Consider the following 25,777-nt stretch of genomic DNA (forward strand, 5'->3'; position numbering starts at 1 on the left):
AACTTCTCTCACCCGGTCCCCCAGCCAAAGTCGAATGCTTAGCCGGGCACGATTTCTCTCTCACCGGCAACAATTCGTCCTGCACCACGCTGTCTCCGTGTCTTGACTGCTCGCATCCCTCAGAAGAAGAAAAACACCTCCATACTCAAAACGCAAGCAGAACGGGAGCTGATATTCCAAAGCATCGTAAGGAAAGAAGATTAAGCGGGCTACGTGGTATCGTTGAGAGGAAAGGCCGACAGAGGTCGTCGCAACAGAGCGAAATCAAAGCTACATCATCATCAGAGAACAGTTTACAGAGTCGGATGGAATTCTTCTTGGATTCGTCCTCTGCTGATTCTTGAGCGCTAGGGATCTCTGCTGGACCATCGTCTCGGCGTCTCAACGTGCTTATGCCGGATGGATCAGACGACCACATCGATCTTGTGGAGCCGATCAACCAGCAGCAACACACACGAAACCCGATCAGATCCAGCCGATCAACCCCTTGGATCGCGCGCCTAGAATCAGCGAGATGAGCAAGAACACGACAGCGAGCCGCTTGGCTACTGCACCTTGCCGAGACTCTTGCGACGGACGGTGCCAACCCAGGTAGCGAAAGAAGGATGGTGGTGGGAGCAGCAGCAAATCCCAGCGAGGTAACGCAAGCGCGCGTGAAATTCGGTGATCCCAAAAAGAACCGAGAGAGAAGGCGCGCCAGAGTTACCGCCAAGCAAATTTGGTGCAGCAAGCGGAGCGGACCGTGAAAACCAAATTCGAGCACAATGCAGCAAGAGGCGTACGGCAACCACAATTGAGATGATGGAGAGCAAGAGAGGGTCCGTGTCAGTAAGAAGGGAGTCACGTGATTTAGAAGTCCCGTCAGTCGTTCCGAACCCGTACATGAAGTGCAAACATGATTGGCAAAGTCGTATCCGCAGCGAGGCAAGACAACGCCGATGCGCAACATGGCAGGGGGGTGGAGAGGGAGAAAATAACAAATCCGCTGCTCAGCGTGCTGTTTCCAATCGAGCCATCCCGGCGTAGGCCCCAAGGAACAAGAGACGGAGGAGAGAGGAAGAGGTAGATGTGCCGTGCCAATCTGATAGTGACGGCTGGCCGCAATCACAGAGATGAGACGCAACACCCGCCGCAAGCAACACAATCGTTCGCAAGGATTACGCAGTGTTGCGTCCATACTCTGCAGACCGTGCACGGGGAACGAAGGACAAGGAAGGAAGGTGGACTGGGAAAGGAAAGCGGAGCTCAAGAGCGATGATGACTTACCGATGAAGCGGTGGCACTCGAGTGCGGGTTCGAGGGGCGCTTGAACGAGACCGAGTATTCGGCGAGCAGACGCATTTTGTTGAGGTTGGCGTTGGTGTAGGGTGGGTATCGCGACGACATGACGATCTCAATGATCTTGCCGAGCAGGCCCGTCGAGGGAGCGTCCAAGCTGGCACGCTGGTGGCTGAACTGGTCGAACGAAGCCTTGCCGTGGTAATTGCCGTAGCCGGAAGGACCGGTACCGCCAAAGGGAAGCGCATCGACGGCAAAGTGGAGCAAGGTGTCACCCTGAACACACGCGCCCGAGCGGGTGTTGTCAAAGAAGTACTTCTTGACCTTGCTGTCGCCGGCGAAGAGATAGAGAGCCAGGGGCTGGTCGCGCGAGTTGATGAAATCGACAGCGGCCCTGACATCCTTGACAGGGACAATGGGCAGCAAGGGACCAAAGATCTCGCCTGCCATGATGGGGTCGTCGGGCTTGACGTTAGCGATGACAGTGGGAGGGAGGAATTTAGTCGCCTCATCGCCTTCACCGCCGAGCACGACTTTGCCCTTGGTGCCGGAAAGCATGGCAGTCAGGCGTTTCCAGTGACCCGGGTTGATGATGCGCGCGTAGCTTTCCGAGTTGTTGACGCCGCCCTGGAGCTCAGGATAGAAGCGCTCGTAGGCCTTCTGAAGCTCCTTGACAAACTGGTCCTGCAGCTCAGGAGAGATGAGGACGTAATCGGGAGCGATGCAGGTCTGTCCGCAGTTGAACGACTTGCCCCAGAGGATTCGGTGAGCAGCAATCTTGAGGTCGGCGCTCTTGTCGACGTAGACAGGCGACTTGCCGCCGAGCTCGAGCGTGGTGGGACAGAGCCACTTGGCGGCCTTTTCGGCAATAATGCGGCCGACAGTGCCGTTGCCCGTGTAGAAGATGTGCTCGTAGCGCTGGTCGAGGGCGGCGGTGGTTTCGGGAATGCCACCGTTGATGATACGGTAGCACTCGGGGTCGAGGTACTTGTTCCAGAGCTCAGCGATCAGCTTCGCAGTGTGGCTAGCCACCTCGGAAGGCTTGAGGATGACGGTGTTACCGGCAGCGATGGCACCGACGACGGGACCGATCTGGACAGTGACGGGGTAGTTCCAGGCACCGAGGACGAGAACGGTACCCTTGGGCTCGGAGCGGACAGAGGCGCCGTGCATGGCCCAGGCAGCACCAGCCCAGGGCTTGGAGGGTTTGGCCCACTTGTCGAGCTTGTGGACGGCCTCGACAATTTCGTTGGTGGTGCCCATGAGCTCGGCAAAGATGCTCTCGAAGCGCGAACGGCCGAGATCCTTCTGTAGCGAGTTGATGAAATCGTCCTGGTGGTCCTTGAGCATAAAGGCGAGCTGCTTGAGCTGGTTCTTTCGGTACTCGATGGAGCGAGTTTTGCCGGTCATGAAGGCGGCGCGAAGGTCCGAGACGATCTTGGGAATTTCGTCGATGGGAGTATACTGAAGGCCCGCCTCGGCGGCGGCGGTAGCAGCAGCAGCCATGGTTGCAGAGCGAGGTTGAGAGAACGAGGCGATGTGATACGACAAACCAAAGGTAGTTGATGACAGACACAGAGTGTGCGTGTGTGTGTGTGGTGTCGTGGGCCGTGTGATGAGGACGGTGGTGGTGGTGGTGGTGGTGAGCAAACGACGACAATGCGAGGAGGATCAGGCTGAGGCGCAGGTAACCAGACAGGTCAAAGCGGCCTGTTGCATTCACTTACGCAGTCACACTTCTGCAGTTGCGGCGGCGGGCGGTGGCGAAGCCGGTAAAGCGGCTTCTGGCGGCAGCCGAGTTGCAATAATTCGACGCGCTTGTGCTCGACCAAAACAAAAACTTGCGTGGCCCCGCAAGCAGTGAAAAATGACCAGGCAGTCCGTGCAGCAGCAGCAGCGGCAGCGGCGGCGGCGGCAGCAGCAAATGTGAAGAGACGGAGCAGCCGAAGACTTATGACCAGCTCGAGCGGCCACGCTTGCGACACGCCTGCTTCGCCACTTAGAAGACGTCGCTCCCGAAGGCAGTGACAAAGTGGGTGCAAGCTGCAAGTGGCAGAGTGACACACAAGGCTCGGATCGACATCATGCGATATTGATCATCATAGCTGGCTTCCGACTCTTCGGGTCGTACCCTTCGCAGTTTCCCCGCAAAGTTAGCCCCTACTAAGCTGGAATGTACGAGCGCTTTCCCATCGGGTCCCTACCATGTCGAAAGAAGCCCAATATCAGGTCTGCACATCTGCCTTTTGTCTGCTCGGCGTTCGGGGTGAGCAACGTTGAAGGCGAGCAAAAAGCCGTGACAAAAGATACAAGAAAAATGAAATGGAAATAAGTTGAAGGTTCCCACCACGCCTTGCTTGAATTTCTTGTTTTCACAGGCAACGAGGCGGTTTCTTCTATCCTTTTTTTCCCCGCGTCGTGACAGGCGAAGTTGAAGATGGCATAACCAAGGACTGGGCCCTGCTGAGCGTCGCCACAAAAACCGACATCGTGGCTCGCCATATGGAGACGAGCTATGAGGTGGATAGACCCGTATGGATGCTGCTTAAAGGGGGTCATGTCTCACGCCAGTTGCGGGCATCCGAGACAGTGACCAGCATCATGTGACTATGTGTACGGCTTCTGCCCTGTCCAACTAGCTGTCTCGCTCGACGAAGGGCTGGACGGGGCATCTGGAGCAATGGTTGGGGAATGCTGAGGAGCCGCGGGTCCTTGCGAAGCGAGCTTTTGATATGGCTGCGGCTCGCGGTTTGGTGAGATTGCTGAATTAGCGACACACTTGTTAGGCTATTACATTGCACATTACTTGCCAAAAAAAATCGCCATGAAATCATGGTATCTCGCAATCTCTGCGCTTGCAGAGATCACACGAGTCAAGGGACGAGCTCTCGAGAGACATTTGGTTTTGGTTTGGTCATCGTGCGCGCCCTGCCGATTCAGGGTCCACCTGCAGCTGCACAAAAAGCCCAGACACCACACGCAACACACGCACGCAATTCAGTGTGGACAGCTTGGACCCTACTTGAACTGAACTCGGGCCATTTATGCGTTGTCGAGGCGACAGCGTTACAACGCCCACCTGCTCGAGCCTCTCTCTCTCTCTCTCTCTCTCTCTCTCTCTTTCTCTTGATGCGCACTCGCTTCATTTGAACCTGTTGCCAGTAGAGCGTGTGAGAATCGTGTCCGACTTTGATGAAAGAGTGACAGAAAGGGAAGAGGGCAGAAAATGAGCCGGATCGCATCCGAGTTGACAACAAGGCAGCGTGGGAATTGAATGGCCGGCGGATGGATTGCAGTCCGATTTCGTTTAGCAGCTCGAGCTTGCCTCCTTACTCTCATCACCATCCACTTGCCTTTCCAGCAGCTCCTTCCATTCTGTGATCTCCTTAGCGTCAGTTTCTTTCTCTTGGGCGCCATCAACTTTCAGTGGGTTGGTTGTCCGGCACGCGCGCGGTATTCTTCTCTTGCGTGGTGATTGCTTTTCTCTTCCTATCACGACATGGCTTCCAACTCGGCCAGCACGGCTGCAACAGACAACAGCGAGAACTCAGCTCGAGGGGCTGGTCAGGTGCCGCTCTCCTCGGCACCGGCGACCTCTGACGTCGTTGCCAACTCAATCACAGCCTCTACCGCGTCCAATGCCCCCATCAGCGGCGGCGGTCAGGACACAAGCAATAGTCACACAATCTCCGACGCAACCAACACCCCAGTGGCAACCGCTGTTCATTCCGACTCGCAACCTACAGCCTCGTCAGCACAGAGCGCGGACCCATCAGATTCGCCCGCTCAGCCAACCACTTCTCCGGCTCCAGCTCCGGCTCCAGCCCCAGCTCCCAACTTGATTTCAACCTCTTCGATGCTGCCGCGCGCTTCCGGCACTTCTTCCAGCACCTCATCTTCATCTAGTTCAGGTACCGCAACTCCCACAGTCAGGTCTGTCGCATACCGCAGTCCTGTTCCAACTGCAAACACCCACAGAATCGCATCCAGTCCTGGCATTGGCATCACCAGCTCAAACACTTCGGCAGCTCGTCGACAGTCCAGCCGTCATAATGCTCAAGTATCGTCAAGCAGTCACCGTGCTCCACCTTTCCCGAACAGCCCTCGGAATACCTTCGCTTCAGCGTTGGCTTCTCCCTACGCAACCAGCGCAGTTCCTTCCATTTTTGGCTTCTACTCGCACGATGGTAATGCCACAGCTTCGGCCAATGCTAGCAGCTCTTCGGTTTCCACTCAATCGGGTCCTCATTGGCAACCGCCGCCGATGCCTCGAGCCACCATCTATCAACATCATCGTGCCGGCTCAAACTCCCCCGGGCCGACTCGGACAGAACAGATTGCGCTCCCCTCGCCTATCTCGAGTCCTCGCATTGGAAACTTGAGCTTCTACCCCTCCGCCGCTCAGCGGCAATACCCGCGTGCATCGTCCAACCTTGGCACCGCATATCGCTTTGCAGATTCGACGCGCTCCTACGCTTCTCACTCGAACTCTACCTCGGTCAGTACCGATTCCAGCCTGCTAGCTTCTTCTCTACCAGCTGAGCAACCAACCTTCCAAGAGACCACCACAATCTCCTTCACTTGGACCGTCCGCGATCTACATCTGCTCCGCGAAGAAGTCGAGCTTTCTCCCCCACCGTCCGAGGGTGGCCGATCCGTTAGCGCCGGCGCAGGCAAGAGCGATGTTTGGACAAGTCAGCCCGTCTTTGGCGACAACAAGTGGAAGCTTGAGCTGGTCCGTACCACTCGACCCCTCACAGACCAGTCTCAAGATGGCTCTGCTGTCGGGAATCATGGAACTGACGATGACGACGACGACGGCGGCGGCGGCGGCGGCGGCGGCGGCGACGAAACCATATCAGCAACCGGCCAAAATCCTGAATCAATTGGTGTACAGGGCGTCGACTCGGATGCGGCCGCTCCTCGATCCAGCATCACCATTCTTTCTGTCTACCTCACTGCTCTTGTCCTGGACTACACACACGCCAACGTCGAAATCCCAGCCTCCATCATGGTCGGACTGCGACCGGTGCGTGCTGCTGTCGGAAGGCGCGGCCCTGAAAGTGGTGGCTACCTGTGGCGACGCTTCTACGACTTTACCTTTCAAAAGGAATCCGATCTTTTCACTTGCCACGACCTGCCCAGCGTTTCCGAGATGCTGCAGGACTTTACTGTGGCGCGCGATGATGCAATCGCGCTCACCGTTCAGCTCGGCTTGGGCCCAGGTCACACACGCTCCAGATCCGGACAGCTCGACGATGCCACCACCTCACTTCCCACCCCTGTCGAGGTCGATGGCCACCATCTCGTTCCTCAAGCTGTTCTCAACTCCTTGCACGGTCTGCTCGATGATGCCAACACAGGCGACGTTCGCATCATGGTACGTGAACGAGGCATCTTGCTCCCAGATGCATCCGAAAGCGCCTCCATGTCCGATGACGGCGGTCACCTCGACGACACGCTTGGCGACACCCTCGAACGCGTCGTACCATTCCCCATTGGATCCAACTGCCCTATTGCCTCTGTCCAGGGTGGATCCGAGGCAGGCATGCTCACATCCATCGATGACGATCCGGACCGCATCTTTGTACGTGATCGCGTGCTGTGGGCGCATGCAAGCGTCCTCAAAAGCCGCAGCGACTACTTCCAGACCATGCTCGCCTCAGATTTCAGCGAGGGTATCAGCCGCAACTATGGTGCAGCTGAAGCCGATTCCGGAACGGGGCGCAATGTTCGCACGCTCCAAATCTCGGACGCCGACTTTGTGACTGCCTATTGGTTCCTGCGCTACCTTTACACTGACGACATTCAATTCGCAGACAAGGAAGATGTTCGCAGCGCTGTTCTGGACGAGGAGTGGGCTAAAGGGGCTGATCTCGGCTACCTCAGCGCTGAATCGGCGAGTGGCGACACGAGCCACGCCTGCAGTCTGCGCAAGAGTATGCTGGTCAACTGGACGCCCATCTCGCAGCTCAAGGAATACAGCGATTTCGACATGGACGAGCTGAGCTACTCGATGCCTACTTCAGCTGGCGGTCGACGTGATGTTTCTGGCTCCTTTGTTCTGCAGGGCTCGTCGTCCATGAACGCAGCTTCTTCTACTTCAGGATCGCTTCGACAGAGGAGCAGTGCAGCAGCTGGCACCAGTGATGGCGCAGGCGGCAGCGTAGTCTCCACAACCGGCAATGCTGGTGCCCGACCTCTGTCCTCTCCCACTTCACCGTCCGCGACAGCGGGTGCGAGCGCAGCAGGCAAGCATCATGCGGGCGACGAAGCGGGTCGCGCCGGTAGCGGAGGTCATCGCACTGTGCCAGGCACGCTTGACCCACACGACCATCCCTGCGCCGATCCAGGTCCCGCATCGGCTCTGTCCATCTTCAAACTTGCCCACCGCTACCACATGCAAGATCTATCCCGGCTCGCATCGCTGCACATGGTGGCGACGCTGACGCCTCAATCGGCCTTCCCCATGCTGCTCGCCACGTCCATGTACACCGAGCTGCATACGCGCATCAAGACGTACGTCTACCAGCACTGGCATCTCGTCTCGCACACGCAAGAATTTGAGCGATGCTGCGACGAGGTTTCTGTGGGCATGTGGGGCGCGGACGCAGGCAAGACGGTGCGTGCGTTCGTAAGGAGTTTGGTCTCGCCCTTGCGGGCTGCTCAGAGCTGATGTCGACTCGCTGCAGCGACAACATAATTCAACGATGGAAGTTACTGTACAGACCATTTTAAGTTAATGTTAGCCGCAAGCATTGAAAATTGGGAGCGACAATCGAGGGTGGGCATGCGAGCTGACCGTGCGAAGGTGGATGCAAGAATGAGCATCAATGGCATGAGAACGCTCTTGGGTCCGAGCCGAACGGCTGCTTGCAGTGCACATTTACGCTCGATGAGACAGTCGATGACCTTTGGGACATTCTCCGGTTCTGGGCAACCACCTATCTTACTTGGGGCAACGTTCGCACAGATGAATCGCATCATAGGGGATTCTGCTTGCATGAGCTGGAACATACGAGTACAAGAAACGATACAATGAGCGTTAAAAGTTGTGATCTTGACTAAGGCTGCTACAAAGCGAGATCGAGGGGCGGCTGAGACATGTACAATGCCTTTCTCTCCATCCGCTGGTAGATCTCTTCTCTAGCTCGACTTCTTCTGAGCCTCGGAAAGAAGGTGGTAATCTTCGGGCTTTTCGCCACTCGTGCCCTTGGTTCTCAGCTCCTTCTCCTTGCGGTCGACCTTTTTGTTGACGCTAGTCCAGCTCTTGCCGCTGCCGACGAATCGCGCAAAGAAGCCGGCGACGCCGCCCATGCTCGCGTCGTCGGCATTCACCCCCGCCGTGTCGGCGAGTTGACGCTGCTGATCCATGGCCTTCAACTCGGCGAGCATCATGTTGCGCACCTTCTCGGCGAGATCGTTGGCGTCGTCTGCGGTGAGGTGTGCGGTCGGGACAGGTGGCAGGACCTTGATTTTGATGGTACCGGATTCGAAGCGGGATCTCGAGTCGAAGAGGCGGTTGTAGTTTTCGCATACGACGGGGACGACTGGGACGCCTGCCTGGATGGCCAGGTGGAAGGCGCCCTTTTTGAAGGGCAGCAGGTCTGGGGTTGCCAGCCCGGACCTCGTGCCCTCGGGGAAGATCCAGAGCGAGAGCTTCTTGTTGTTCATCGTCTGCCCGATCTGCTGGAACGCCTTGATGCTGTCCTTGAGGTTCTTGCGGTTGATAAACACAGCTCCGGACAGCGTCATGAACTGACCCAACAGCGGCGCAAACTGCAGCTCCTTCTTGGCCATAATCGAGGCGTTTCCGGGGAAGATTCGTCCCAAGTACAGAATGTCCATCGCAGTCTGATGGTTGCCCACCACCACAGCCGGTTTGGCCTGCTCGAAATGCTCCTCGCCCTCTACAACGAATTTGACGCCTACGAGCGGGGACGTGATCCTCCAGAACGATCGTGCCACCACCTTGTTGATGTTCAGTCGCTGACCGGGCACGAGCGAGAGGAAGACGGACACAAAGATGCCCCACACGGAACATATGCCGAGTCCAGCAATGTAAATGATCGAGTTGAGGTAGAAACGCAGCTTCTGGGAGCGTGGCGAGATGAGCGCCAGGAGCAGGATCGCTCCCGCAGTGAGCGTGGATAGCGATTTAGAGAGGACCGCCATGGTGAGTGACAGTGTGGTGGTGATGTGGTGGACGATGATCTGACAGGGATGGTGTGTACGCGGTTGGGACATGAACGGGACAGCCAGCCGCCAGGGAACCTCAAAAGGCGCTCCTAAGATGCTGATCGAGGTGACGCAGTATGAGGCGGAGGTGCCTTGAGCGTAATGCGTAGAAGGATCGTCGACAATGATGGTGACAGTTGGGTTGAAAGTTATATCGCTGATCCAACACCACTCCTGGATCGATGACGCTGCATTTCGTGAAAAAAGAGGTGAAATCGGATCTTTTGCAACCAATTCTCAAAAGAGCAGCACGCACAGACACGCACAAAAAAAGGAAATGCGTTTCACACTCCGGTCTCAGCGATTATGCATCCGACCAAAACCCAAAGAGGCGCTAGACGCGCACCCGCGTATCGCACGATCCCAGGACTGGCATTTACCTTTTCCCTTGTATCAGAAGTAAAGTAGAGGTCTAACATTGGTATGCTTTCAATACGATGGCTCCTTGGCTGTTGGATCTCACCGAGTGTCACGCTCAACTTCCCCAGCTTTCCCCAGGAATGACCCCTTTTCATACCCAAGCGTCCACAGCTGCTCGGGCCTTGCACGCACGGTCTCCCCCTTTCGGCTTCTCGCCTCCGATTTCGCAAGTGTACCAGTGCCAGTAGTCATCCAAACCGGCGACCTCGAGTCTGCTCAGCAACAACAACCCTGCGCTCTCTCGAGCTAGCCGAAGAGAAGAGCCGACCTTGTATCAGGACCGCATGGTGCATTGGAAATGTGGGGGAAATATTACAAAGAAAAAAAGCACCGAAAAGAAAGCGAACAAAAAAACGATTGCCGGCCGCCTATCCATTAGTGCAGGGCAAAGCCGCAGTACGAGCAACCGGCGTTCTTCGCTTGTTCTTTTGTTCCCCACAGAAGACGGCCTCGCTTGCACGCCTGGTCCCCCACACGTTGTTGGATGCCCTTCCCCTTCTCGCCTCGGGAGCAGCTCATCGAGGTGGAGGCACACTACCACCTTGAATTAAGAGTCTTCAACACCCCACAGTGGTGTCACGAGGCGCTATTGTCTCACCGGCGACCCGTTTGTACGCGGAGGCTAGTCAAGATGAGAGGTGTCCAACTGTGGGGGAAAGAGTGGTCGGAGACAAGGAGAGGCGGGGCGAGTAGCGGCTGAAGCGGTTCAGTCAGCGGTGCAGATGATGCGGGCGAAGGGGAAGGTGAGGGTTGCCGGTTAGTTGCGAAGTGGATATGGTTGTGACAGTGTACACTGAAGGCTGTGGGTGACGGCGTTCAGTGGATGTCAAAGGTGAAAGCACGTTCCTGTGACCAGGAGGAGGGTAGCCAAAACAGTTGCGACCGCCATTGCTCATAAATAGCCACCTCCATGATCACAATCCATATCTCTCCATCGACAGCATCAACTCTACTTCCTCCGCACGCACTCCCGAGTCTTTGGACTTTTCCCTGCTGCCGCCAAGATGCTCATCAAACGAGCGATCACGCTCTCTCCCATCGCGCTTCAACACGTAAACTTTTCCTTCCCCGATTGCACAGCCCCACCCCTCTCCAACAATGCCATCTGCGACACCTCGCTCGACTACTACACGCGCGCAACCTCGCTCGTCTCGGAATTCACCACCACGGAGCTCATCAACAACACGATCAACTTTGCACCCGGCGTGCCTCGGCTCGGTGTGCCCCCCTACCAGTGGTGGACGGAAGCGCTGCACGGAGTAGCTGGCAGTCCGGGTGTCAACTTCAACCCTGACCAATCGGCCGAGTTTGGGTCGGCGACGAGTTTCCCGCAGATCATCAACCTGGGTGCGACATTTGACGATGCGCTGTACCAGGAGGTTGCGTCTCATATTGCCAACGAGACGCGTGCGTACAGCAACGCGGGTAAGGCGGGGCTGAACATGTACAGCCCGCTGAACATCAACGCGTTTAGAGATCCGAGGTGGGGGAGGGGCCAGGAGACGGTGGGCGAGGATCCGCTGCACCTGAGCCGATATGCTGTCAAGGTGGTCCACGGGTTGCAAGGGTCGAGTGCACAGGATGATGCGCATCCGAAGCTGAGCTTGGCTGCGACATGCAAGCACTACCTCGCGTACGACATCGAGAAATGGGACGGCGTGGAGCGGTACCAGTTCAACGCCCTCGTCTCGAAGCAGGATCTGGCCGACTTCTACCTGCCCCAATTCCGAGCCTGTGTGCGCGACGGAGGCGCGACCACACTCATGACCTCGTACAACGCGGTCAACAGCGTGCCGCCCTCTGCGTCCAAGTACTACCTCGAAACGCTCGCGCGCAACGAATGGGGGCTGGACAAACACCACAACTACGTCACTTCGGACTGCGATGCCATCGCCAACGTCTACGACGGCCACCACTACGCTAGCAACTACGTTCAGGCAGCGGCAGACAGCATCAATTCCGGCACCGATCTCGACTGCGGTGCGACCTACTCTGACAACCTGCACGCTGCACTCGAGCAGAACCTGACCAACATCAAGACGATCAGGAGAGCCGTGACCAGGATGTTTTCCTCGCTGGTCAGGTTGGGTTTCTTTGATCCTGCCGACCAGCAGCCGTTGCGACAGCTGAGCTGGAAGGACGTCAATTCGCCGGCGGCACAGAAACTGGCGTACGAGGCGGCGGTCTCATCGATTACGCTGCTCAAGAATCACGAGGCGACTTTGCCGCTAAAGGAGAGTGAAGTCAAGGGTAAGACGGTCGCAGTGATCGGGCCGTACAGCAACGCGACGTTTGCTTTGCGTGGCATTTACGCGGGTCCGTCGCCCTTTGTCATCACCATGACCGAAGCGGCCCAGCGCACGTTTGCCGACGCGCACATTGTCTCTGCCAACGGCACGAGCATCCTCGGGCCCTACAACGCCACCACCGCCACCTTCGCTCTTGACACCGCCAAAGCTGCAGACATCATCATCTTCGCCGGCGGCATCGACCCGACCGTCGAAGGCGAGGAGCTAGACCGACAGAACATCTCGTGGCCGGCCAACCAGCTGCAGCTGATTGACGAGCTCTCCTCGCTGCCGGCCAAGAAACTGATCGTGGTGCAGTTTGGCGGCGGACAGATCGACGGCGCGTCGCTCAAGCGGAATGGGAACGTGGGCGGGTTGGTGTGGGCCGGATATCCTGGGCAGAGTGGTGCGCTGGCGGTGATGGACGTGCTTGCGGGAAGGAGGAGTGCTTCGGGGCGGCTGCCGATCACGCAGTATCCCGCGGAGTACGTGGAGGGTCTGGCTGAGAGCGAGATGGCGCTGCGGCCGAACGGATCCTACCCGGGTCGAACGTACAAGTGGTACACGGGCACTCCAACATACCCGTTCGGCTTTGGCCTACACTACACCACCTTCGCCGCCACCATCGCCCCACCCTCCACCTACTCCATCCCCCCCTCCTCTTCTTCTTCTTCTTCGACGTACGCAGAACACACCTCTGTCGCAGACGTGCAGATCACGCTGACTAACACGGGCGCCACGGTGTCCGACTACGCCGCGCTCCTGTTCGCCCGACACACCAACGGCCCGGCCCCGCACCCGAGGCGCTCGCTCGTCGGCTACTCGAAGCTCAAGGCCCTGCAGCCTGGCGAGTCGAGGACAGTCAAGGTGCGCGTCACCCAGGCGGCACTTGCGCGCGCGGACGAGCGCGGTAACCAGATCCTGTACCCAGGCGAGTACACGCTGGAGCTCGACACAGAGAGCGAGGGCGAGCAGGTGCTGGCGACCGCCAAGCTCGTGCTGACGGGTGAACAGGCCAATGTGGTCCCCTGGCCCAAGGGCGATATGTCGTAGACGCCGCCCAGATGCGCTTCGGTTTCTCTTGTCCCATAATTCTTTCGACACGCAGTCTATGTGATCCGACAATGTGTCTGTTCTTGAACGACTCGGTTGAACCAGATCTGAGTGCGGTTTAAAAATGACAATCTTGATTTGTTTCAGTGCATTGGAAGCTACAATGTGGACGATCAGGATCCAGTGCCGTCCTCCTCTAAGCTGTCGATGATACGCTTTCCTTCCGATTCCGATTCCAACTATCCTTCCACCTCTCGCATTCCATCTGGCCACCCAAATCCTTGCCCTTCACGCAACATCCTCTATGCGCTCGTGGGCGCAGCAGCAATGCCAGGCAGCCTCAGCAAGCGCTGCACCTCTTTATCCTGCCTGGTCTCCTCTTCCTCCCTTTGCGCCTTCTCGGCCTGCCTCGATTTCCACTGCTGCTCGAGCGCCTTCTGCGACAAGGTACGGCTGGCAATGACGAGCTTCCACCATTTCAGGTACAGCTCCTTGGCCTCGGATTCCTCTTTCGCGGTCCAACTCGCGCCCGAGGATTCACGAGCGTGTTGGATCCTCGTGTAGAACTCTCCCTCGGGGATCTTTGCAAACCGGCCACCGTCCATGCCCTCGAGTACCGCATCAACCGTGTGTGAGCCAAGCAAGGGGGAGCCGTACTTGAGCAGCCATTCTGAAAGACGCGCGGGGGACCAGAAGAAGACGTTTCTCCCGAGCGCGTCTGGCTGCAGCTCAATGCGGGAGTGTGGCGACGAGACGAGGGCCGAGGCGTATCGCAAAGTGTTGAGTGTGGCGGCAACGTCGACGGCGTCGGGCGAGGCGGTGGCGATGAACAGAGTGTGCGTCGGTTGGCGCGAGTACAGGTCGAAGGCCTCTTTGAGCGCCAGGGTGAGTTTGCTGCTGCGAAAGGGAATGTGTGGCACGCCACCACCAGCACCGGTGGAAGGAGGCGGTGCGGGACACGTTCGTGCACGAATACAGCTCTTGAGCGTCATGAGGCTCGTGTTGATCGCCACAGTCTCTGCCATCCGTGTAGCGTTGTTCGTTCCCGCGGCAGTTGCGGTTGCAGAGGAATGATCGGCGGCTCGCTCGCTTCCGGCCAAATCTACCAGTTGCAGCACACCCGGCGTGGCGTTCTTGTCGCGCTTCGACTGGCAGCAGATGCGGATGAGAGCATGACTTCTGGAACTCTGAGGATTCTTCTCGGTGCCTCGAGTGATGCGTTGCGACCAGGCATTTTCGACCTCTGCCAGCATCTCGTCTGCGCTGCTGACGGCCTTGGTGGTGGATTTGGCAAAGGTGCTGCTGCCAGCAATGTTTTCTGCAATGAGCACTTTGGCGTTGGATGCATCAAAGAGGTCATTGACCTTGTTTTTGCCGTAGATCTCGATCGCCTGCACCGAGATGTTGCAAGCCCCCGCATTGGCCGCGAACAGAGAAGAGATGGCGAGGCGCGAACACGCACTCAGGGTGAACGTCTTACCACTGCCAGTCTGACCGTAGGCGAGCACGGTGGCATAGCCGCCCGATAGCACAAATGGAATCAGGCGCTCGACGTGCGCTTCAAACAGAGCTTCGGTGGCAGCATCGGGGAGGTAGCAGTGATCCGAGTCGAACGTGTGCGTGGTGTGCGTGGTCGACGTGTGGACGTTGGAGCGTGGCTCGAGAACGATGGCCTGCTTCGAGGTGGCGTCGGCTGTGATGAGGGGCGAAGAAGAGGACGGGTGGAAGGAGGGTCGGATGCGGAAGAGGACGGTGAAATCGCGTTCCATTGCGACAAAAGAGGAGGCGGATGATTATGGTGAGATGGTGTTGGTCTGCAAAGCAAGTGTTGGTCTCTCTGCGTGTCTGTTTGTTGCGCGCGTGTGCTGCTGCCAAGACACTTGCCGCGTGTTGCTTGACTTTGTCACTGGCCGTCTTGTTTCCCCCACGCTTATCGCAGCCATTGTTAGGTTGTTTGTTGCACGCAGCTCTATCGGTATCAAATATGAATATTATCGGACATGACCGACGAATCAGCTTTGTCCAAGACGGCGAGTGGCGACAGTCGAGACGACCGACGACCATATTTCTTGTTCTTCGTTGCCATCTCGCTTAGAAGTTCTCAGTGTCTTTGCATCGCTGCATTGCATCGGATGCTGCTTGTCCGCATCCACTGTCTCGCTTATCCGCTCGAGCTGATTCCGAGCAGCCGCTCTGCGCACCAAAAGATAAGCGCAACGGGGTGCGGCTGTCTGCTCTCCTCCCACAGCGGCCGGTTGGCAACAAGGGTCGAGATGCAGGTACCCCACGCTAAAAAAGACGTGGCGACAAGAAGAAAGCAACCAGACTTGCTCGACAACGAGGTGATCAGCAACTGCTTATAAACTCGCTGTGCCTTGCCTTGCTATCCACTGGACCCTCTCTCTATCTCTCTCTTCGTTCGCCCTACACTCACACGCTCGCGCCTGTTGCCAGAATCGATTTACGATGTTCACCGCAGCAGCAGCTCCTCTGCTGCTTTTGCTTCAATTCGTCACACTCTCGTTGACCTCGGCGATCCCAACCATCTCCACCCGCGACAGCCACGAATTCATCCTCGAGCAACACCTCGGTAACCTCGCGCCTTACTTTGACGCCCCCATCCCTGACCATCTCTCTCTCGGCGTTCCCTCCGGCTGCCACGTCGACCAAGTCTCGCTCGTGCATCGACACGGTTCCCGAGGGCCGATCTCAGCCGAAATCGGCACCATCCAGAACCTCTCGTATTACCTCAACAACCACACTGCACTGCTCACTTCCCCGGTCACTACTCCCCCTGCCAAGTTCGCCTTCTTGGCGCAGAACGGGGGCGGTTGGAACACCAACAACTTGAAGCAGGATGCTCTGACCGCCGTGGGCAGGAGGCAGCTGTTCGATCATGGGGTGCGCATGAAGTTGGACTATCCCAAGCACAACACGACGCTCTTCTTGGCAGGTGAGCAGGACCGTGTCGTGGAGAGTGCTCAGTGGTTTGTTGCGGGCTACTTAGGCAGGGACTTTAACACTACGGGCAAGCTCAATGTCATCAGCGAGAGTGAGGGCGTCAAGAGCTACATTACTCCCATGGAGACGTGCCACAACTGGACCTACTCTTCCGGTGGCAAACTCGTCGCTGAGTGGGGGAAAGTCTACCTTCCACCCATCGCCAAGCAGCTCAACGACGAGGTGAAAAGTGTATGGCCAGGACTCAACTTTACCGCCGACAACGTCCACGGCATGCTCTGGGCATGCGCCTACGAGCTGGCCGCGCTCGGCTCTGTGAGCAAGAGCAACTGGTGCGGCGTCTTCTCGCCCACCCATATCAAGCACTTCGAATACGAGCTCGATCTGGTCATGCGCGGAGCCTTCGGCTACAACCTGCCCACCAACTCCGGCCAGGTCATGGGTTCTCTGTTTATCTCCAACCTCACCCAGCGCCTCACTCAACCCGAACTGTTCAAGGAGCCAAACGGACAACAACGAAGCCTCTTCTTCGACTTTGCGCACGACACCACCGTGGATCTCATCCTCACCACTCTGGGTTTGGCCTACGACGAGTCCTACCCCGTCCGCGGCCCCGTCAACCCGGCTAGGCGCTGGAGGACGTCGTACCAGGTGCCCTTCGCCGCTCAGATGGAGTGGAGGAAGGTGACCTGTCCCGGCTCAGCGAGGAAGGACATGATCCAGCTCCACATGAACAAGGCTCCGTTTGATTTGAAGCCCGTGTGCAAGACCGACAAGTTTGGAGGGTGCGACTTGCAGGAGTTCCTGGATTCGGACCGGGTCAAGAAGGCCAATGCGGTACAAGTGGGCGATGCTGTTTGGAATGCGGCTTGTGGGCAGGCTTAGATTGACGAAGGCATCCACGGCGGACCTGTTTGCTTTAGAGCTTTTACATCTACGAAAGTACAGTCACTTACAGTAGAACAAAGCGTGTGTGTGGGTGAGTGTGCCAAAGGCCATTGCAGCTGTCGACCGGGCTTATCTGTTAGACCTTGAAGCTAACAGATCAACCTGGATTACTCACAGTGGAGGAACTTCTCTTTTATGCAACGCTGCAGCGAGCGGAGTTGGTCCGAGCTCGCCCCATTGCCTTGAATCGCTCTGCGACCACCAAGTCTGGATCCGTACACACGACCATCTATCCCTTCTTCACCGACTCTCCCCACTTCACCCTTCGTTCATGTTGGCACGCCCGCCCATCCGCAGCCTCATCGCCTCCACCGCCTTCCGTCTATCGCGTGCTGCTATTCCGCTTGTCTCCACCTCGCGCTTCCCCACAGCCGCCGCTTCTGCTGCTGCTACGCGAGCCATCGCCATGTCTTCCACCAACAACGCCGCTGCTCCAGCAGGAGCATCGCAACCCGTGATGCCCACGTTCGAAAAGTCGCCTCTGCCCGACTTTAGCGTTTCGAACCCGCTCGGCGCTCCCAACCGCTACGTCTCGACCGCAGCGTGTCTCATCATCGGCGACGAAGTGCTCAATGGCAAAACCAAAGATTCCAACAGCAACTATCTTGCCAAATTCTGTTTCGACCTGGGCATCGATCTCAAACGCATAGAGGTGATCCCGGACGATGAGGAGGTGATTGTCGAGGCGGCGAAGCGGTTGACGTCGCAATTCGATTTCGTCGTCTCTAGTGGCGGGATTGGGCCTACGCCGGACGATATCACGTACTCGGCGATGGCCAAGGCATTCTCGGCCGACGGCAAGCTGGTGTACGACGACGAGGTGATCCGGCGCATGGCCGAGAACCTGAAAGCGCGACAGGTCAACACGGAGGGCATCACGGAGGACATGATCACCGCGCGCAAGCGCATGGCGCTCTTCCCGGCCTCGGACGCCGAGGTCATCTTCCCGACCACCAACCTCTGGGTTCCCGTCGTCCGCATGCACGGCAGACTCTGCATCCTCCCCGGCGTCCCGCGCCTCTTCGAAGCGCTCCTCGACGGCCTGGAACCCTACATCCCCCTCGACCCCAACCGCCAACGTCCCTACCGCATCCTCATCCACACCCGCCTCCCCGAATCCAACATCTCGCCCTTCCTCGTCGAACTCACGGACAAGTGCAAACCCCTCAACATCAAGGTCGGCAGCTATCCCAAGTGGAACAACGGCGTAGACGTCAGCCTCATCGGCACGGATCTGCAGCAGCTGCAACAGCTCATTCCAGAGGTCGAGCAAAACGTCCAGGGCAAGTTGGTAGAGAGCCGCCAGCTCGGCAAGAATCCACAACAGCAACACACACACAAGATCTAACATCGCCGTCTCCTGACTGACGTCGCCCGAGAGCGACATACGCACAAACACAAAAAGGGCTTCAGAGACAGAAACAACACACTCTGTGATGGCAGTACTCATCGCTGGAAATCCAAGACATTTCATTCAGGATGCAACAACGTGCAAACACAACTGCTGGTGAACGGGACGGTGAATGACATTGGTGACAGAGGACATCTTGCTTGTGCGAAGGAATCGAGGATACAGGGTGTGGAGCTCGTAGGGGTGATAACAGTGACTTGTGAGAATGCAACGCGAACTTGATTTTTATATGAGAGAGAGAGAGAGAGACAACGCGCGAGGTGCCGACTTAATCCAGCGGATCCTCCTCGATCTTGGCATGCTCGTAATCGTCGTCGTCATCCGACATGTCGTCGTCCTCGTCGGCGCCATTGGCATTGCCCTCGTGGTTGGGCAACACGACCAGGCCGTTCCTGTGCGGGTCAAACTGCACACGGATAAATTCGTCGTCCTTGATGTTGATGCGGCCGGACAGGATCAGAATCGACAGCGGCGAAAGCAGCTCCTGCTGGATCGAGCGGTTGAGCGGACGAGCACCCATGGTGGGCGAAAAGCCAATCGACACCAAAAAGTCCTTGGCCGCATCGTCGAGCACCAGCTTCGACTTGCCTCCGTTCGCCTGGATGCGCTGCTCGATCTCGCGCAGGCGCACATCCACGATCGACTTGACGTTGCGGCGCGAGAGCTTGCTAAACACCACAATGCTGTCGATGCGGTTGACAAACTCGGTGGGCATGGCCGCCTTGATGCTGTTCATCACGAGCTGGCGCGTCGCCTCGGTCATCTCCTCGTCCTCCGCCTCGTTGATAAATGCAGAGCCCAAATTCGACGTCATGATGATGATCGTGTTGCGGAACGACACCTGGCGACCCTGGCTGTCCTGCAGGCGACCCTCGTCAAGCACACCGAGGAAGAGCTGCACAAACTCGCGCGAAGCTTTCTCGATCTCATCGAGCAGCACGATGCTGAACGGCTTGCGTCGCACGGCCTCTGTCAGCACACCGCCCTCCTCGTGACCGACGTAGCCGGGCGGGGCACCAATGAGACGCGAGATCGAGTGCTTCTCCGAAAACTCGCTGCAGTCGATGCGCACCATGGCGTCGGCCGAGTCAAACATGCACTTGGCCAAGGTGCGGCTGAGTAGCGTCTTACCGGATCCGGACGAACCGGCAAACAGGAATGATGCGATCGGACGGTTGGCGTCGGCGAGACCGGAGCGCGAAAGTCGAATGGCCTGGGCAACGCTCTTGACCGCCTCGTCCTGTCCAATCACCTCCTTGGACAGCGTGCGCTCGAGACGAAGCAGCTTGTTCTTCTCGGACTCGAGCATGCGCGAAACGGGGATGCCCGTCCAGCGCGAGACAATGGCGGCGATCGAGTCGGCGGTGACGGAGTTGTTGTCCGATTCGCGGCCTTCCTCCTCGCGCTTGCGTTCGGCGGCCTGCAGCTGCTGCAGCCTCGTCTCGAGGTCTGGCAGCGCATAGAACTTGAGGTCAGAGGCGGTGGCGAGATCGTAGCGACGCTCCGCCTCGGCGATCTTGGCGCGCACCTCCTCCATCTTGCGTCGCACTGTGTTGATTTCTTCGCCCTTGGCCTTCTGCGCTTCGAAGGCCGCCTTGATCGGGGCGAGTTCGTCGTCGATGGCCTGAATCTGCTTCTTGGTCTCCTCGAGCGACTGCTTGGACTGCGCGTCCTTCTCGCGCGACAGTGCGTGGACGGCGATCTCGAGCTGGAGACGCTTCCTCTCGAGTTTGTCGACCTCTTCGGGCACCGTCTCGCGCGAGACCCTCACGTCGGCACAGGCCTCGTCGACCAGGTCGATGGCCGAGTCGGGCAGACGTCGGTCAGTGAGGTAGCGCTTAGCGAGCTGGGCCGCCGAGACGATGGCAGAATCGAGAATGCGGACACCGTGGTGCACCTCGTACTTGTCGCGGATGCCTCGGAGGATGGCAATGCAGTCCTCGACGGTGGGTTCGTTGACGAGAATCGACTGGAATCGACGCTCGAGTGCCGCGTCCTTTTCGATGTACTGGCGGTATTCGTTGGCGGTGGTGCAGCCAATGACGCGGAGCTTGCCGCGGGCGAGCATGGGCTTGAGCAGGTTGGCAGCATCCATGCCGCCGCCCGAGCTGCCCTGGCCAGCCATGAGAAGGTGCATCTCGTCGATAAAGAGGATGCAGGGCGTTCCGTCGGCGGTCATTTTTTCAATGTCCGACAGCACCGACTTGACGCGCTCCTCGTACTCGCCGCGGTACTTGGCACCAGCCATGAGGCCGCCGACATCGAGACTGAGGATCTTGCCGAGGAGGTTGGGGGGAACGTCGCGGTCGACAACACGCTGGGCAAGACCTTCGACGATGGCGGTCTTACCTACACCAGGACTGCCGATGAGGACGGCGTTGTTCTTGGTCCTCCTGGAGAGGACACGCACCGCTCGTCGAATCTCCTGATCACGTCCGATGACGGGGTCAAGGGAGCCCTCGGCTGCAAGCTGAGTGAGATCGGTGCAGTATTTAGCAAGGGCGTCGTAGCCTGCTTCTGCGCTCTTGCTGTCGATGTGTCGTCCGCCTCGTGCCTGTGTGATGGCGGTCTTGATGAGCTCTTCGTTTGCGAGACCGGCTTCCTTGAGAAGCTGCTTGATGGTGTTGTCCTGGATGAGGCCGAGAAGAATGTGGTCCTGGGCGATGTAGGCGTCTCGCTGAGTGCTTTTCTGCTTTTCGGCTTCTTTCAGCACCTTGAGCGCCGGGCTCGAGAGGCTGATGTCGTCCGGCAGAGGCGTCTGCGAAGGAATCTTGCGGAGATTGGTGCGGAGCTTGTCTTCAAAAATCTTTGCGTCGACGCCCGCTTTAGAACAGATGCTCTTGAAGAGCGACTGGCTTGATTCGTTGGTGGACTGGACGCCTTGCGAGTTGGAGGTGTCGTCGGTGAGAAGCGCCAGCGCGATGTGAGCAGGGCTGACCTGCGGATGCGAGTGGTCCTTGGCGAGCTGAAGCGCTGCCGAAACCGACGACTGAGCTCGATCCGTGAATTCAAACGACATTGTGACAAGTGAGAGAGTGTATATGTGATAGGATGCGGTCGATCAGGGGTAAAAGAATGTCGATGGCGGAAGGGAGGGTTGCGGGAAGGGGGGACAATGGGGGGGGGATGTCGTGTGCTTCTACAAAGGTATATATGGTAATGCGAAGCTTGACTTTGACAACGCTAGTTTGTTCGATAATAAGGAAGCTGGGTGAAACGGATCTGAGGCTGCTCAGTATATATCCTTCAATGCACCGTATCGCTTTCGGCTCGTCTAAAACCAGCTATCCGAACGCTCGATCGGAACGAGCCATCCGAATCAGCTGAATCAGACCTGTGAGAAAGTCTGTGCGCCGTTGTCTCATGATGAGTGAGTGTTGCAGAGAAAGAATCACATCCGAAAGCTTCCCGAGATAACACTCGAAATCTCCACAAAAATCTGGGGCTTTCCAGCCCTTTCTCGAAGGAGCACGCGGAAATTCGCAGATTGCAGTGGCGCTGGATGACCCGATCTTCCCGATTTTTAAGTGAATCTACTTTTTCTTCTTGAATCTGCTCCCGATACTCTTGGTCTCGAGCACTTACACCGACTTAGTCTCGGAACCATGCATAGAAGCACGGCTCCTCTAGAACTATTCGAAGCGAGATTGTTGCAGAGAACCACGTGGAAGAACTGCGGTCCCTCATCCTTGCCTTGCCCTTTCTTCGAAAGCACAGGCTATCTATTGTGCTTGCCTATTCAGCAGATAAGCAGGTATCGTTGCTGACTCACGCCATGCACACTCTTCTCATAATAGACGCCCCTTCAATCTTGGACGCCGAACTAGCAGCTATGATGCAGCTTGGGCCATACCATCAGGCACGAATGAGGAAAAAGGAGGACTGCATTGCGTGACCGCTGCAGTGCCTTCACAGTAACGGTAAATTCGGAAGGAAGCAAAGACGCACCATCTGACCATCAGATGCGATTGCCGGGTGCTTTCTGCGACGGCGAAGAGTAGCTCTGATAGGCACGCGAAGGTGCCGTATGCAGCGGCGGCGGGCCCCAACCCGGGTGCGATGGAATTGGCTCGCTGGGCGAATGCTGCTGTGTAGAGGCGCCCGACGAAGAGAGGTGGTCGAGGCCCACATAAGCTTGCTTCTCCGGGCTCTTGTTTTCAGGAGCCTCCCGCCACTGTCGCAGGTCGCGAGGAAGCAGCGCCAAGCCGGCCACGTAAGCGAGGGCAACGAGCGCGAACCAGATCCACAAGATCCAGCTCGCCCATCGAGGCGGACCCCACTGCCACAGGCTCAGACCCGTCGTAGCGTTCCAAACCGCGAGGACGGTGATGGTGAGTCCAATGACAACATGGACGATCCTCGAAACATGGAAGCGCTTCGTCTTGTGACCGAGGGCTCCCAGCGCCATCTGCACAAGCATGATGATAAAGATGGCAAGGCCGACCTTGGCGTGCATGCTGTCGAAGTGTGTCCCCGAACCGACCTCGACGATAATGAGGATGAGGCCGATCAGCACGAACAGGAAGGCGACGATCTGGATGTTGCGATGCACGGGGAACCACGTGAACAAGGCGCGACCGAATCGACCGATGAGGATGGCAGCTGGCACAAGGATGTACCAAGCCACTATCATCGTGACCATGTGCGCGATGATGAGGTTGTTGCTCCTGTTCAAGATGCGGTTCGATTGCTTCTCGTTGCCAGCGCCCGTGGCGGGATTCACAGCAGTGCCGCTACCCGTATCGCTGCCCGAAGACGACGAGGACGCCGAGGCGTCATACGGCTTGGTGAGATCCAAGGTCATGGAGCCATAAGCTGTGTGGCGCTTGATCTGGGCTGTGGTGCTCGAGGCAGGGTTGTCATTTTTGTTGGCTGCCCAAATGAAGGGTGTGGATTTGGAAGGCGTCGTTTCGGAGCCAGACATGGGGAACGACCAAGCCCAGACGGTGCCAGAACTATTGGAGAAGGAGTGCTTCGGCTCGAGGTTGGCTGCCAATGCAGTGATGGTGGAAGATGGTGAGACATGACCAGTAGCGGTGCGTTGAGACATGACGACTTTGCCATCTGTATCCACCCAGCCGAGCTGCGATAGATGTGAAGAGAGACAAAAGGATGGATTAGAACTACATTCCTTTGCAAGCGCGGCACATCGAGTGTTCTGGCCGAGCTGCATCTCACAACACTCGAATGCTTCCGACTTACCATCATGTTGGAGCCATCCATCTGTTTGCCAGTGCCAACACTGTACCAGCCGATGGGAGCACCGCCGCCGTTTGCGGACATGGTCATGTTCATCCTCTTTTCAGAGGGACTGTAGACAACGCGGAGGCATAGGTTCTTTGGTAGAGAAGAGGAGGAAGAACGAGAACAGGATTGTCAGCTCTGAGTGATAGAGAGCAACGGTCAATTTCTTGATCCATCCATCAATGACAACGGGCAGAGACTAACAGAGTTGCAAGAAGTGTCGGCAAAGAGCGAAGTTTCGCTGGCCGCCTGCACCTGGGCCAACGCCGAGAGAAGGAGCAAAAAGCACGCTGCGATGATGGTGGACAGCCTCGACATGTTGCCAAGAGGTGGTTATGCTAGTTGCAGAGACGATCACGAAGTGTCAGGCTCGGGATGCAAAAGGGTCGAGAAGCGGTCGGCGTTTCAAAGAGAGATGGGCGAGCGAAATGGCGTTTGTATATATGAGATTTGAAGTCGGGGGTGCGAAAGGCGCTGTGACGGAAGAGGCCGGTGACTACACTGAGGCTGTGAGGCTATTTCGCTGCTGTCAAAGATAGAGCCCGGAGTGACTGCGGCCGACGAGTAAGGGTGATGTGTGACCTTGAAGAAAGCAGCGAAAAGGCGGTGCTGCTGTGAAGCGATGCGGACGAAAGGCGCAAGGAGAAGCACAAGAAGAAGCGATGGGCAAAGGAGAGTCGGTAGAAGCGACGAGGTACGGAAGAGCCGAATCTACTGAGCAAGCGATCCAGATCGCAAGTCGACAGAGATTGGTGTGACGAGACGAGAGGGGGACAGGATGGAAGCGAGGAGTCAAGCTCAAGCGTCACGGTGAGGAAAGGGATTGAAGAGCAGCCAAGAGCGGGTTTGCCAAGCATGTGTATCAGTCTGTCTCTCTCTCTCCTACTGACTTCCCTCCTCCCTCAGATGCAGATCGAATCCGTTGGGAGACCTGGGTGCAAGGTGTAGACGCAGGCAAGAAGGAAGTAGGGCTGTCACACTGTGATTTGTGGTTCCCACGGCAGGGGATCCAGAGGTAGAGCGAGAGCAAGCGTGTTTTCTAACGTTGTGAGCTTGAGTTTGCCGTTGGTGGCTCAGAATAAGCTTGTTTTGAGACCTGTACAGGGAACGCGCAGTGTTATGAAACATCTCATGTGCTATAACGGGATCTGTGCGCGTTGCAGTGCCTCAACAGTGAGTGAGTGTGAAGGGGGCTTGGCGCAGGCGCTGCAGCATTGTCGCGGTTGGCGGGTTCTTTCCTGCAATCTGCTCTGTGACCGAGTAGATGAAGCGGCCAGGACCCGACGACTGCAGTGCCAGCTGGACGCGAGGCATGAAACCCAACTTGATGACAAAAGAGCGAGCTCGCAGCTGCTGCCATGGTTGCTCATGCGATCCAAGCGGAGAAGAAGGTGAGACATTCCACAGCAAATCACAGACGAGTGCATTAGTCTAGTGAGTCGACTAATTCTAGTTAGTGTCCACCAAGACCGAGGCGGGCTGTGCAATGGGGCCAAGACATCAAGCGACAGGCAGGGAGCGAGCTGCGTTGAGATCGCCGGGGCGTGCATCAATTGACAGCGCCGCGTGCGTTGCGCATGAGCAAAGCCGAGACAGAGGCCAAAATGAACGCCTGGCCTCGCTTCGCGTTTGCACGAGGCCCTGCTTGCGTGCGCGAATTTAGATATGATGCCAGCCAGACAAAAAAAGGCTGGACGCAATCCATGAAGCTTTGTTATTTGAAAGATTAGAAGCACTCGAGCGTCGACTTGGCCCCACTTGTCAACGAGAGTTGCAATGCCCACCGGAACGTGGGAAACGAGGATCTCGCCGGCAGCGCATGCAATCAGCAAGGCTCATTTGGCTTTTGAAAAGCTTTATCGGCTGCTCCGACACGAGCAAAACCTCGTTGGCTCGGCGGGTGCGAGCGTCTCGAACAGAGCAGACGCGCTCAGAT

At 57.3% G+C, this 25,777-nt stretch overlaps 9 protein-coding genes across 9 annotated transcripts; 4 read left to right on the plus strand and 5 right to left on the minus strand.

The window, feature by feature from the left end:
* Positions 1-1,245: 1,245 nt before the first annotated feature.
* EX895_004196 (uncharacterized protein) lies at positions 1,246-2,784 on the minus strand (the record flags this gene model as incomplete). Its single annotated transcript, XM_029884792.1, has 1 exon — positions 1,246-2,784. One exon carries the CDS (start codon positions 2,782-2,784, stop codon positions 1,246-1,248), a length of 1,539 nt encoding a protein of 512 aa, XP_029738893.1.
* A 1,993-nt stretch (positions 2,785-4,777) lies between these two features.
* On the plus strand, positions 4,778-7,954 carry EX895_004197 (uncharacterized protein; the record flags this gene model as incomplete). The annotated part of the gene is made up of 1 exon (XM_029884793.1): positions 4,778-7,954. The coding sequence occupies one exon, from the start codon at positions 4,778-4,780 to the stop codon at positions 7,952-7,954; it is 3,177 nt and encodes a 1,058-aa protein (XP_029738894.1).
* A 470-nt stretch (positions 7,955-8,424) lies between these two features.
* Positions 8,425-9,453, minus strand: EX895_004198 (uncharacterized protein; the record flags this gene model as incomplete). Its single annotated transcript, XM_029884794.1, has 1 exon — positions 8,425-9,453. The coding sequence occupies one exon, from the start codon at positions 9,451-9,453 to the stop codon at positions 8,425-8,427; it is 1,029 nt and encodes a 342-aa protein (XP_029738895.1).
* Positions 9,454-10,940: 1,487 nt separating this feature from the next.
* On the plus strand, positions 10,941-13,277 carry EX895_004199 (uncharacterized protein; the record flags this gene model as incomplete). The annotated part of the gene is made up of 1 exon (XM_029884795.1): positions 10,941-13,277. The coding sequence occupies one exon, from the start codon at positions 10,941-10,943 to the stop codon at positions 13,275-13,277; it is 2,337 nt and encodes a 778-aa protein (XP_029738896.1).
* Positions 13,278-13,579: 302 nt separating this feature from the next.
* EX895_004200 (uncharacterized protein) lies at positions 13,580-15,046 on the minus strand (the record flags this gene model as incomplete). Its single annotated transcript, XM_029884796.1, has 1 exon — positions 13,580-15,046. The coding sequence occupies one exon, from the start codon at positions 15,044-15,046 to the stop codon at positions 13,580-13,582; it is 1,467 nt and encodes a 488-aa protein (XP_029738897.1).
* Positions 15,047-15,743: 697 nt separating this feature from the next.
* Positions 15,744-17,123, plus strand: EX895_004201 (uncharacterized protein; the record flags this gene model as incomplete). The annotated part of the gene is made up of 1 exon (XM_029884797.1): positions 15,744-17,123. One exon carries the CDS (start codon positions 15,744-15,746, stop codon positions 17,121-17,123), a length of 1,380 nt encoding a protein of 459 aa, XP_029738898.1.
* A 334-nt stretch (positions 17,124-17,457) lies between these two features.
* EX895_004202 (uncharacterized protein) lies at positions 17,458-18,534 on the plus strand (the record flags this gene model as incomplete). The annotated part of the gene is made up of 1 exon (XM_029884798.1): positions 17,458-18,534. One exon carries the CDS (start codon positions 17,458-17,460, stop codon positions 18,532-18,534), a length of 1,077 nt encoding a protein of 358 aa, XP_029738899.1.
* Positions 18,535-18,865: 331 nt separating this feature from the next.
* EX895_004203 (uncharacterized protein) lies at positions 18,866-21,616 on the minus strand (the record flags this gene model as incomplete). The annotated part of the gene is made up of 1 exon (XM_029884799.1): positions 18,866-21,616. The coding sequence occupies one exon, from the start codon at positions 21,614-21,616 to the stop codon at positions 18,866-18,868; it is 2,751 nt and encodes a 916-aa protein (XP_029738900.1).
* Positions 21,617-22,555: 939 nt separating this feature from the next.
* On the minus strand, positions 22,556-24,159 carry EX895_004204 (uncharacterized protein; the record flags this gene model as incomplete). Its single annotated transcript, XM_029884800.1, has 3 exons — positions 22,556-23,680; positions 23,800-23,934; positions 24,046-24,159. The coding sequence occupies 3 exons, from the start codon at positions 24,157-24,159 to the stop codon at positions 22,556-22,558; spliced, it is 1,374 nt and encodes a 457-aa protein (XP_029738901.1).
* Positions 24,160-25,777: the final 1,618 nt, after the last annotated feature.

This window comes from Sporisorium graminicola, chromosome SGRAM_23, assembly GCF_005498985.1.
Source record: "Sporisorium graminicola strain CBS 10092 chromosome SGRAM_23, whole genome shotgun sequence".
NCBI lineage: Eukaryota > Fungi > Basidiomycota > Ustilaginomycetes > Ustilaginales > Ustilaginaceae > Sporisorium > Sporisorium graminicola.